The 13,754-nt window shown below is 48.9% G+C and overlaps 1 protein-coding gene across 5 annotated transcripts in view; it reads right to left on the bottom strand.

Moving 5' to 3' along the window:
• Fyn (FYN proto-oncogene, Src family tyrosine kinase) overlaps positions 1 to 13,754 on the bottom strand; it is a 211,453-nt gene that overhangs the window by 48,148 nt on the left and 149,551 nt on the right. For all 5 annotated transcript variants that reach the window (XM_050138048.1, XM_050138050.1, XM_050138045.1 and 2 more), the window contains 2 exons: positions 5,426 to 5,683; positions 1,121 to 1,217 (listed from right to left, as the gene is read on the bottom strand). In XM_050138048.1, coding sequence (XP_049994005.1) covers positions 1,121 to 1,217; positions 5,426 to 5,672 — 344 coding nt within the window. In that variant the 5' untranslated portion in view covers positions 5,673 to 5,683. The remainder of the gene's footprint in view (positions 1 to 1,120; positions 1,218 to 5,425; positions 5,684 to 13,754) is intronic.

Genomic DNA, 13,754 nt, shown 5'->3' on the forward strand with positions numbered 1-13,754 from the left:
TTTTCCTGCTGTTCCCTCATCCATGCACACTGCCTGGATCTAAGGGGTCATGTTTTGGGATCTAGAGAAACCTGGTCCCCAGTTGCTCTTCCTCTGCAAGGGGTAAAGGTGGGGCTTGGTAAGGATGTCAGCCCTAAGTTTATTCCCTGTTTACAGCCGTTCCCAGCGGCCACATTGACAACACAGGCTTCATAGCCACCCTCACGTGGGTGAAATGCTTCTGCTTCCTTCTTACACAGCACAAACACTCTCACGCTTTCACTCGGAGCCACCTCCACGGGCATCACGGTTGTCGCTGGCCTGAAAAGTGAGGCTTCTGCCAGTGCCCACAGCTGGAACGTGGGGAAGATCTCAAGGCAGAGAGCAAGTGACACGGGCACCCAAATCACGAGCCAGTCACCTGAGAATGTGTGTGTGTGTGCGCGCGCGCGCGCGCGCGTGGTGGGGACGGGGGGTGGGGAAGGCTGGCTCTTTTAAGATTTTTGCTAAAATGCTAAAAAAAGCACAGACCCTGAGGTTGGAGAGATGCTTGGTGGTTAGGAGTACTTGCAACCCAGCAACCCTGTCACAAGCCTGTAACCCCAGTGCTGTGGGGGTGGGGTAGAGACAGGAGGATTTCTGGGGCTTGCTGGCTGCCAGCCAAGCTGAAATCCAGGAGATTCAGGTTCAAGGACAGAGCTGCCTCAAAGCTGATGGCTTCCCCTGACCTTGATGCAGGCACTTGCACACAGCACACTTACAAACAGCAACTCTCTCTCTCTCTCTCTCTCTCTCTCTCTCTCTCTCTCTCACACACACACACACACATGCACACACATATATACACATATATGCATACACATGTATTGCGTGCACATGCGTGCACACACACAAATAAAAAAAACAGATTCTAAAACGAACTCTGCTCTCTGTTTTCAAAAGTCCTTTAGTTGCAGAGGGGAATTTAGCATACAGCGCCAAGTATACTGCACATTTTTTTAAACCACCCATTCATTCAGGTTGTACCACTATGCGCTAGTGAACTCATTCCCTTATTTTCAGCTATCTGAGGAGACTGTCACAAGAACCTTCTCCCAAAGCACAAGGCGGGTGTGCTTCATCTCCCCCAGCCCAAACTTACGAGCTGTTCAGTATTTGAAATTTTTCCCCTTTGTGAAAACTCAGGTCATCTTCCGTCCGTGCTTCGTAGTCGTAAAGAGCCACAAAGAGTGTCACTCCTGCCGAAACAAGGAAGGATATTATCATGCAGGTTATCAATACTAAGAAATTACACCTCCGCTAAAGTCTCAGCCTTATGTTTATTCAACATTAATAACATGAGGTATTATAAGTGATAGGGGACACCATGCTGGATTTATACCACGGTCTTTGTAGAGGGGACATTATGACAGAAACCTGGAACTGAGGGACATCTCATTGTGCAACTGTGGGTGAGTACCAGGGAAGAGGCAGGGTTCTGACTGGCATGGATCTGCTGTACTTACAGCCACCCGCTGTGCCTACCCGCTTCCCTGGACGCTTGTGTCAAGGCTTGGGTAAAATGAATCACTGGACTTTAGCACACACGCCAGTGAATGGACAGGAGACCTCTTGTGCGGCCTGGGGGGACTTGGAGACGACTGCCCTTGGCACCTGCAGCTGTGGCAATGGCTACCAGCCGTGAGGCCCTCCTGCTGCACCTCCTGCCTGCTTTGTTCTCCTGCCTTGAATTTACCTGTCTTCATAGTCTTCCCATTCTTCCTCAGACCCAGCCTATGTCCTCGCATCTGTTCACCAGCAGGAACCCTTCCCCCATTCTAGAGGTTTACTATCAAAAGCAAAACAAACAGACAAGCAAATGCCTGGCGTCTCACTCAGTCTAGGGCTTGCTGCATCTGGCAGATGGAATTCCAGGACCGTGCTCGTGACTCCTATGTGGTTCTCACGCCCTGCGCAGCCTCTCTCCCTTAAGAACACAATGGCTCGATTCAAAGTGACAGGATGTCCCTAGTGGGACACATCTTTTCAGGAGACAGACTTCTCTACTGCCTCACTACCCTGCGAACTCTGATTACGAAGGGCGCCATGCAGGCAAGGCGCTCGTGAAAATCAACTGGCTAACCCCCAGCCAGGAACTGGATCCTGCCCAGACTACAGGAGCGAGGAGCAGTTCATTCTCAGTAAAACTGTAGTCAGCATGCCCTGACCATGGCCTCTCCTGAGGTGGAGGACCAAGCTGTCGCTCCAAGATTCAGACCCACAGAAACACAGGAAATAAACGTGAGATCGCAATGCGTCATGCCGGGGCTGCTAAGTTTAGTGGTTGTTACACAGGAAGTGATAGCTGAAGGGAGCTTTTAATTTCTCTGTAACCTGGCTTCTCACTTAGATTATCACCTATTTCAAAGTACCTGCCACAGTGGTCTAAGAGCACGTGGCTTCCTCTCTCCCAAGTGTCACACTGCTGGGGAGGTTGCTGCTCATAAGGACTGAGCAGAGCACAGGACTGGAGGAAGACTGATCTTCTCCCCTGTCTCAGGCAGATGTCCCCACCACAGAGCAGGGCTCATTGGTACTGTCTTCCTTTTCTAAGGTTTCTCTGACAGGGTGGCAGAGTATGACTAAAATGTGTGTGCCTCTATGGTCATGCCTACTCTAATTCCAAATTTCTGTAACAGATGCCTGTAGTGGTATTTCATTTGTATTTTCTGAAGATCAGAGAGTAAAACACACTAGTCAGCCTTACAAACCAGGCAGTGGGGGCACACACCTCTAATCCCAGTAGCCACACTAGTTTGCCATAGAAACTAGGTGGTAGTGGTGAAGGCCTTTAATGCCAGCCCTAGAGAGGAATACAAAACAGGAGGAGACAGCTCACAGGATCGGTCTCTGGAGGCAGGATCACCATTTCGGAGTGAGGTAGAGGTAAGAGCCAGTGGCTGACTGCTTTCTGATCTTCTCTGTCTCTGGGTTTTTATTAATCACTCTACAGGCGCCTCTCCTTTTATAATGTCAAACCAGAAGCAAGCCACCTCTGTGTGGAAGACCTTCCAACCCTCTTACTCGATAGGGTGGATGGAGAAGGAAGCACAGGAAGCCAGAGAGAACGTAGACACTGCTAGTGGCCTCAGGGGACTGAGAACATGCTGCCAGAAATCCAGGACACACAACACAACCACCCAAGGAAGGGACACAGGCCAACATCCTAGGGCCCTGTTTCTTTAAAAATTCTTTTTACATGTATGTGCTTCTGCTTATGTATATGCATGTGCACCGTATGTGCGTCAGAGCCTGTGGGGCCAGAAGAGGACCCTGGGTCCCTGTGAACTGGAGCTGTGAGTGGCTGTGAGCTCACTGGAGGGGGTGCTAGGAACAGGACCTGAGTCCGTTGTTAGAGCAGCATGGGTTCTTAACCCCTAAGCCACCACTCCAGCTCCAGGGCACTGCCTTTGAAGCTTCAAACTTTATAAGGAGCCAGATGGCCTCTTCCACGAAGATTGTCCCTGGCTGGTGTACACACTCAGGGTTGACAAGGAGCCCATGTTGGAGCCCCTAATGAACGAGATGTACAGTCTTCACACCCAGCCTTCATAAATGAATCAACGTGATGATGTTTATGTCTGCTGAATTAGGAGTTAGGACTGCAAAACACTCAACCTTTCTCATAGTGGAGGGCGCGCGCGTGCGCGTGCGCGCGCGCGCGTGTGTGTGTGTGTGTGTGTGTGTGTGTGTGTGTAGTATACTGTAAGCTTTCCCCGTTCTTCTGTATCTCCTAAGGACAAACAACAGCCCTAGACTGCCTGTCTGCTTCCTTCTCAGGCTCCTGGCTGGAGGGGAACTGGAGGTTTGTGAGGGTCTCATACGCAGCTGGATTTAAGGGTGAGATGGTGTCTTTGTAGCACAGATATCTGTTCTGTGGGGGCAGAAACTGACACAGCGCTGCAGGAAGAGATGGTGTCCAGCTCAGGCCCGTGCCCTCTTCCACTGCCGTACGCCGCACATGGACAAAGAGCCTACTAAGGCTTCGGCAGCATCAGCTCTCCAGGGAAAAGACGCAATGAGCTGTCATAGACAACATGAGGCATCTGTCCCCAGAAGAGCTGAGAGATGCTACATTCTTTTCAAGTTTTGTAATAAACAACTTTGGAACAAATAATGTCAAATATCTGGTTACCATGGCTCGTGCACTGGGCGAGGATTTGGCAGACTACAGATGCACGAGGTGACTCACAAGAACTGTAGAGAACATGTGAGAATGAATGTAAACCAGATATGTTCTAAAACATTAGCTACGTCAGCCAACAGAGATGGCGGTGAAACCCAGCCTTGTGGCATTGAAAAAAAGAGAGCCTGGGGGAGGGAGAGAAGAGGAAGATGGTCTTGGTGTGCAAAACTCAACCTCAGAACACGTAGCTGGGCGTGATGTTTCATGGCTGTACTCCCAAACACGCGCTAAGGCAGGGGGTTGCTAACAGTCTGAGAACAGCCTGAGCAACAAAGTCATGGCCTGTCGCAAAAAATCACACACACACACACACACACACACACACACACACACACACACACAAAACCCCACAACACACATACACAGAATATAACAGAGCAAAATGCAGAGATGTACGAAAAGCTGAGGGCTTATCAGGTTGAAATACTGAGAACTTGAACTAATGGTAAAAGCATGCTGCCAAGTAATCACACTGGCCAGGAGGTGGCTGGCAGGCTGTGAGTGGGAAGAGGAGGGAACAGAAGTCACCCTAGAAGTGAGGGAGGGGTACATTAATAGTAGGGACCTCGAGGTGCACCCCAGAGCCAGGCCTGAGGCCTCTGGTGCAAAAGACCCAGGATAGGGCTCGGGAGCCAAGCTTTAGAGCAGCCGCGTTAGGTATTCAGGGTGGCCAGGGGTGGGAACGCTTGGCTTACAGGGCTGAGGGGGACACCGCAGGGCACTGACCCATGCAGAATTCTCAGAGCACTAACAAGAGGCCTCTCATGCCCCCAAAGCCAGGCATTTCGATCTTGGATATTCAACTTGGACCTTTTGTTTTGGATGATAGAAGATGGATAACGTTGACTGAAACTTCTCTGCTAAAACCCTAGTCAAAGTGAGTCAACTGGAGCATGGATACAGAGCTGCCACAGTAATCAAGACACAGCCAAAGGGCAAGGGCCGCCTGATGGCTTGGTGGATAAAGGAATTTGCTGCCTGATCATCCAAGGTCGATCCTTGGAACCCACAGCGAAGGGGAGAACCAACTCCTGAAAGATGTCCTCTGACTGCCACGCACTCGTTGTAGCACACCTCCACCCACCCCATACACACACACACACACACACACACACACACACACACACACAACAGTAGCTTAGAAACAGCACAGCCGTACCCTCAGCCAGCCACACCCCCAGCCAGCCGCACCCTCAGCTCGCCTAACGGTCAGCGGCTTACCTGTCCCTCCTCTCGTACGCAGGGTCCCAGTGTGAGAGGAAGAGTTCACACCCCCAAAGACGGTGAGTCCCTGGCCCCCAGCTGCATGGAAGTTGTTGTAGTTTGGGATGGAGGTCACGCCGAAGCTGGGGTAGTGCTGAGGGGTGGGGTCTGTGCCATAGCGGTACCCGGAGCTCTGGTTCAGGCTGCCGTCCCTCTCCTCCGTCAGTTTCGCTGCTTCTTTATCCTTACATTGCACACAGCCCATTATCCAAGTTCCTGACGGGAAGAGAAAATGGGCGCATGAGCAGGCTGACAGGAGCAGCGGAAGGGGCTGGTGTTAGGAGACGGCTCCGTTCTCTGGACCAGACTCTGTTCCTCACCTGCTGGACACGGCGTAGGACACGGTGTAGTCACAGAGAGCAATGCCCACCATGTATAATTTCCCTCACACCAGAGGCCTGTGCCCCTAGAAACTCCACATTACCACATACCTGCCCCCAAGCAGCCCACCAGCTCCTTATGCTTTTTTTTTTAAAGTCACCTCAAAACATAATGTGTGAGCAATAAAGTCTGTTTTCCAATGCTAGTGTCAAATCTTTCAATACGGCAAAGGAAATCTAAGGAGGATGTCAGGCGAGCTGGAAAAGCCAGGACACAGCGTGGACACAGCCTACGTACTCGACGTCCACACTCACAAATGATGATCGGGATTAAAACCATGAAGTCGTTACAGACGGGAAACAGAACTGTGCAGAACCAAAGAGGCTGTCATGATAGCCTCCAGAAACAAGTGTTTAAAGCCACTAATTAGCATTTCAAATTTAGATTAAGTGTTTGACATTCTTAAAATCATTTAAGACCATTGCTGTGCTCCAGAGGTGTGGATATGAGTCTTGAGCAGCCGTCATTCCACCCCCTCACACCTGCCTCCCCGAGGGGGGGGAACCTCACCTGGGTAAACCTCTGAAGAAGACCCAGATCTCCTATCCAAGTTCTGAGGCCTCATCATGGCTCGTCCATTTTACCTGCCCTTCCTGCTTGAGCTCTGGCCTCCCACTAGGGGATGTGGCCTTGACCACACCTGCCCTTCCTCCTGGGCCTGTACTGAGTCCCTCACGTCCAGGAAAGCCAGCGCTTCTTTTGAGAAACCTTCTCAGACCCCCTTTCCATAAGCTACAGTGACTCTTTAAGTACCCACTGGCTTCTTTGCTATCCCTCGGCTTGGGGAGACATTGTGCCAAATTGGAAGATGTTCTGTCCACTTGTCCTACCGCCCTGTGGACTAAAGTCCATTTCCTCACAGATCGACTGCCAATGTCCAGGACGTACTTGCTGAATAAGTAACAACTGAATGAGTGAAAATTCTCTATCTTGCATCTCTCTTTTTCTTTCTCTGTGTGCTAAATCCAACCTTTCAGTTACTTTCATCAGTATTAGGTCCTACTTTTCTTTCCTTATCATTATTTTTTTTAATGCAGATAATAGCTACACTACGCAGCTCTGGCTGTCTTGGAACTCACAAAGTTGACCAGGCTGGCCTGAACTCACAGAGGTCTGCTTGTGTCTACCTCCTGAGTGCTGGTCTGAAAGGCGTGAGCTCCCACACCCAGCCCCTGTCCTGAACCTTCTAACACTCTCGTATGTATGTGAAAAGTGAAGATTGATAACTCAGAAAAAGAAGGAGGGCGGGTAACAAGTGTCACCACTTTGGACTCTAAGTGGGCAGGAGGCAGGCAGAACTTTGCAGTGGGTGTCCCTGCCAAACTTTGAAAAGTAGCTTTTGGGACCAAAGAGTGAAATAAGAAACAAGTGTCATCGTGTCCAATAACACATCCTCACACAGGGGAGGGCGGGGCCGGCACTGGACAGGAGAGGAGATGCCCAGTGGCAGTTCCCAAGCACCAAGGTCTCCTAGACCAGAGCACGGAAGTGCACTAGCCACTCCAAAGCTCTCCACTCTCCACCCAAGCAAATACTCAGTGAGTGGACCTGAGTTCTTGAGAACGAGAATGTTTATCAGGCAGCCGCCTACTGCTTGAGCTGAGATCACCGAATCTGGAACCCATTTCCTCATAAATCATCCGAGATTAATTTACAGCACGCTGTGTCCAAGATGCTATCTAACTTACGGTCAGTGAGCGACTTTAACAACATTCCAACAGGAAATGTGAACTATCTCCAAGGCATGATTACTGAGGGCATTTCATCACTGGAGCTGCTGTTGTTCCATCTGACTGATAAATATCTTGCTCACTTTATATCAACTCTTCCATGGGAGAAAGTTGCCCTGAGCGTTGGCAAGGGTCAGACAGAAAATACTTGCCCCAAGTGCTTTTCTCCTTGGGGGTTTCACAGACTTCGGCAGAGGATGTGAGCCTAGACTCACAGGTCACATCCACATCTGTCATCCCTGCCCACCAAGAGACATGGCAGGCAATGTCTGGAAATGTTTTCAGTTGCCAGAACTCAGGAAAAAGGGTACTTGTGTATCTAGCAAGAATATGCCAGGGTTGCTGCCAAACATCCTACAACACACAGAATGGCCTCCTGCAACAAGCAATTCCTGGCTCCAGTGTTAGTGGAATTACCCTGGAGAAAACATAAAACTAACAAGAACTTTTATTCCAAACCATCTTTCTTATGCAATAAAGCAACCCCCATTAGAACCCTTGCAGAAAACAGGACATCATATCCCACCAAACAAAGGAAAGTCAACCTTCTAAAGTCTCTAAAAGAGTCTCACAATGTAATATATGACCAATTTTATTAGTTTTATTAAACAGTAGAGAGAAAGGCTTAACTCCTTGAATTTCCTAACGTCAGGGATTGGCTGCGGGTCCTTTGCTTCAAAGGTACCTGGAGCAGAGCTGAGCACACAGCAGCAAGGTACAGATGCCAAGTGAGTGAATTCAAACAGTTGAGATTACGTCAGAGAAGATCATCTTTTATGGAACGAGCGAGCACACTGCATGTGTTTGGTATTCTAAGTGGACTAATGCTTCTGCGCAGATTTTGCTTGCTCTTTTCTCTTACTGACAGAGACGAAGAATCAGAAGTAAAGGCAGAAATAGCAACATGAAAAAACAGAAATAATGCAGGATCCAGACACTAAGAGTCACTCGCAGTGAAAATGTGTGTGAAAGCTTGTGGTCTTCTTGCTCCCGACTGGGTCACGCAGTCTAACCATTTCTTGATTACAGGGACTACATTCAGTGTCATGAAGAGCTCCTTGCCGTGAGGCAAACTTGCAGGCATTTGGGCTCACATAAGAGCATCCCTGTTCAGTTTTGTGCTGTGGTTTTTATGTCCACCAGCGTGTAGTGTACTTGCCTGTGGAGGCCCAAAAATGTGAGCCTATTTCCACGTTGACCAAAGGTCAGAGTCAGAACTTAACCTCTATTCTTCAAGGTCATTGTGTTTCTACCTCAGACAAAGGTTCCACCTAGATTTAGAGAGTTATTGGCTAATATATCCAGACCTTGTATTTCAGGAATAGAGAAGTAGGTATGTTTCTACCTTAAACAAAAGTCTAAGGATCCAACTAAGTTCCTTTATGGAGATAACATTGGATTCCACCCAAGGAGTGGTTTGCCTAAGGAATGTTTTGGTCTAGGGTCAACACAATGTTTAACCATGAATGTAGCCCGCAACCTTCATCTGGTCTGTTCATTTTTTTGTATCATGTTAATGCAGTTTTTTTTTTTTTAAATCTTACTCCTACCTCTTGGTATCCAGTGTTTTAAGCAATTGGAAATTAAACGTGGGCAATTTGAGTATTCACTGGAGCTACCAGAACCCTACCCTGGCGAGTGGTATTTTTGTCGAGGCTGATCCATGACCCTTACCATCCCGCTTTGCTTTGGATTTGTGGGTCACTGGAAAACACTGTCAGTGCCACTCTGAAAACACGGGTCCTGGAGTTCTAATTCGTATGATACCGCATCACATACTATGGCTCCAGTCCACGTTTTGTGTCTAGCAGAGCTGGCAGAGGAGCATCTGACCAACCCAATCATGTGAGCATGGTTGAGATGTCCAGATTACAACAATAAACCCCTGCTTTTCAATCGGTCTGAAAGCAGAAGAGCCCGGTTTCTCTTATGCATACAACAGAAAGACCCAGCTTACTAAAATTTATGTATCTTTGCAAATCTTCTCAAATGTGCCAGTAGCATGACACAACTGGGGAAGGGCTGCCAGGGACAACTGCAGCATGGCCACACCCTGCTCCACCGCACCGCACACGTAATCACTTTATACTGTTATGTCATGGTGTAGTCTCAAGCCCTTCACAAAGCCCTGTGATTGCAAACATCCCATAGTATCGGGGGTCTCAACTACAATAGGTGTAATATATCCAGCCCAAGGTGGGCACGAGCAAGCGCACACTCTCCTACGGATGCCAGTCTGCACACATAAACACACACAATGCTCCTCTTTCCTCAGTTGTCACCTACGGGCAATGTAGTCTACAAGAAGACTTCAGGTTTGTGCTGAGCTGGGCAGCAAAGCCTGCATGAGACACAGGCAATGTTGGCAGTGTCTCTGGGACAGACTCAGGGAAAGCCAGTGAGTAGCTGTCCTCCCAGTGGAGTGATGCAGGATAAGAACAAGGCTGGAGACCGGACCAACTACACACAGGCGATGAGAATCCAGCAGAACTATAGGTCAACTGTAGCTTCACGTACTCTGATGGGGCAAAGGCACAAGCAGACAGCTTCCTGAACAAAAGCCCCCTTAATGAGCAGCAATGGCAGGAGGAAGCGGATAGGAGGCGGAGCACAGCAAAAGCGAGGAGACCTGAGACCTTAGGACAGGGAGTTCATGACAGATGGCTTTTGATGCTTGGGAGATCACAAACACCCACAGGAATGACCTAAGGTATTTTACTACATTCTTGATAGACACGGTGAATCCCCTGAGAAGTCAGACTGGCTGATTCCGAGTTTTCTCCATGTAACTGCTGGAGCAGGATTCAGACAGCTCCAACTCCAGCCTGGGAGCAGTAGGGGCTGGGTTACAGAACCCACCATTCACGCTTCCTGGTTCACTAGCACCTTTTAATTCTGTGCAGTGGGGCATTCCTCCCTCGTAGGAGGCAGGGCCAATGACCCTGAAAGCTCATGGGTGTGGGCAGGAAGTGCTGTGTTTTGGGACAGACAGAGAGGTCTTAGGAACTGGGAGGCTGGAGTAAGAGCAGAACCATATTGGTGCCTCTTGATTACTTAAGCACTCCTAGAGGCCCCAAGGCAAAGAAAAGGTCCAGCTGGATTTGCATTGTGCAATTGTTAAGACACAGCAGAGGGCTCTGCCCACTTGCTGCCAGCTGGAGGGAAGAAATGAGAATATGTGCCTTGCTAAGGTTGTGCTGTGCTAGGCAGGATTCTGAGCTACCTCCCAAGACTCTTGCCCCTAAGAACACTCCCTGTACAACCCCTGGGATGTGTGAATGAGATACCCACTTCTGTGACAGGCTGTCTGACTTGGCAGAGCTGATTTTAAAAAAAGACATTACCCCCGAAGAGCTGACCTAATCAAGGAAGCCCTGGAAGACAATGGCTCTTCCTGGACAAGCAGAGCTGATGCGTGAGAGAGAGGTGTATGGAGCAAGGATCTCCGGAGCCGAGGAGTGCGCATAGCTGGCAGAAGCGAGGAACTGGGCTGCCAGTCCCACAACCGCAGAGTAACTGAGCTTGATCCAGAGCCCGTGAGAGTTAGGAACCGGACTCCTCCGCTCCACCAGCACCCTGATGTCAGTTTTACTGAACAGAGGCCCCAGTCATGCTGTGTGCCAGCTTATGACACACAGAATGAGGAGCTAATAAATGGATGCTGTATGTTTATGGGATGGGGCACTATAGAGATGAAGGCTCCAAATCTCGGCAGTCACAGCCTACATAAGGAAGTGCTCGCTGTAGGCCAGGTGTTGCACTGTGCACTGGAACACGATCCCACCGAATTCAAACTCACCAAACATGGGTATCGTCCTTTTCCTGCACTTCACAAGGGAAGAACAGAGAGGCTAGGGACTGTGTTACACCTGAGCTCAGGGGTGGGGATGAGCGGTGAAACAAGGTAACAGGAGTCTATGCCTGGCATTCAGAACCTCTGTGACAAAGCTTCTTCCCGTACCGGGGAGCCCTGGCAAGTCCACACAAAGGTGTGGGAGGAGGCATGGAGAGAAAAGGTCATAGGGAAGGAACCTCATCGACACCACCACCAGGCGCAGAGGGCAGAGTCCCTGTTTTAGGTATAATGCCTCTGTCCCCCACCCACCATACCACAAATAGTCAATTCTATGGAGGTGCTGGGACCACAGTATAAAGTGAGTCACCTCTTCCCCGGCCTGGTCTGGCATCTTAATGACTGAGCCAGCAACACTAGAGCAGCCCTCAATTTCCCGATCTTTCCTAGTTGTGGCAAGGATATTTATACATATCACGAGGGAGGCCGCATCAGTTTCCTTGGTATAAAAATGATCTCCTGTATTGCCTTTAACGCATGATTCGCTTTACAGGCTGGTTACCTCATAAATGGAAATGTTCATATAATCTGCCCCCTCCCAACCAAACACAAAATAAGTATCTACTCATGGTAGAATCCTGTGAAGGAGAGCCCCGACCAAGTACACATTACAAAAATACTGCAGGTTCTTTGGTGTGAAGACCACACAACTGTGGCAATGCACACAGTGTAGACACTAGTCACGTGCATAGCCAGCAAACTGAAGTTAGGACATTTCAAGTCAAAGCCTCGCTTCAGAGACACTAAGAGTCGGGCTACTGGATCATCGACATGAGACGGACGCATAGGCTTCAGGGGGATGAGGACAGATCACGTTAGCAGAGAGCCACTCCTGGCACCTGGGGTCTTCTGGGGCTTCCCAACCCTGGCACTGCTTGTCTGTTCCTCCTGGACAACCTCTGCTTGCAGGGCCTGGAGCTTTGAAAGCACGGAGTGGAAGGGAGACAGAGGCATGAGACCCCGAGGGTGAGCGTAAACACTGCTGTCAGCTGGCCAGATGCCGGAGAGGTCCCAAACCTAATTGGCCAAATGAAGCTTTGACACCAAGCCATGGAAGGGCTCTACAAAGAGGGCGGAGAAGCTTCTTCTTGTGCCCAGTTTGCCTTAGATCGCTCAGCTGGCAGGAGTGTGAAGTTGCTGATACAAATAAGGGTTTTTGAACCCTGTCTATATCAAAGAATTGAGGCAGGGACAGGGTACCCCACCTTCCCCAGTTCTTCCAGACCACAGATCCGTTCCTTTGGTTAATACCTTAACTTTTTTTTTCGTGCTGTATTAAAAAAAAAAAAAAAACATAAAATCTACCTCCTTAAAGTGTGGTGCCGTGTGTTCTTAAGGGTATTTATAAAGGAGCCATCACTGCCATTTCATCCCAAAACGCTTTCTTCACCCCCGAATAAACCCTTGTGCACTAAAATGATCACTTGCCGATCCCTGCCTTCCTGACAACCTCTAAGCTACCTTGGCCTTCTACGGATTTGCCTATTCTGGATATTTTGTATGGATTTAATGACCCAATCCACGACCTTGGTGACTTTCTCCTTCTCGCTAGGCATAATGCTATCAGGATTCATTCACAATGGAGTATGTATTAAAGAATCACTCCTTTTATCCCTGAAAAGACATCACTGTATGACTCTGTCACATGGTGCTCCTCCATTCAGCGACTACGACATCTTAGCTACTTCCTCTTTTGAATAATTCTGTTATGGACATTTGTGTACAAGTTTATTTTGTTAGACATATATTTTTCTAATGGGTTTATACAGATAAAATGAACCACTTAGGTGGGAAATGGGAAAAACCATTGGCAATACGCACATGTTCCTCTCTGGAACTTACGAGGAAAATACCACTTTCCATAGACATCAGAGAGACAGCGTAGATTAGTGAGATAACATCTTTCAAAGTGCACAGGTTAACAGTGATCGACGGTTCCTTGAGCTGAGCATGCTCTTGTGCTGTAGAGTGGGAACCAGTAACAGAGACAGTTCCGGCAGATCAAAGTGGTAATGTCAGCTATGGGCCTTAAAGACATGCTTGCCTTTTTGGCCTGTGAGCTTGTGCTAAGAGATATTTTATGAAATACTGTTTATTATTTGGGTGATTAGAAAATACAACTGTTAGACAAGGGGGTGGTGAGTATATGAGGTAGGTCCATGAGAGGATGTTAAACAGAGAAGACAACAGCTCTGATCAGAACTGTGAGGCAGCGCACTGTTTCTAAGAGGCAGCGCACTGTTTCTAAGAGGCACTGGGCCATTCCAGCTATGAAATGGACGCCTAGAAAGTGCTTGGGGGGGGGGGGGGACCCGGCTAAAAT

This window comes from Alexandromys fortis, unplaced genomic scaffold (genome assembly GCF_014885135.2).
Source record: "Alexandromys fortis isolate MF-2015 unplaced genomic scaffold, M_Fortis_MF-2015_v1.1 scaffold_14, whole genome shotgun sequence".
Taxonomy (NCBI): Eukaryota; Metazoa; Chordata; class Mammalia; order Rodentia; family Cricetidae; genus Alexandromys; species Alexandromys fortis.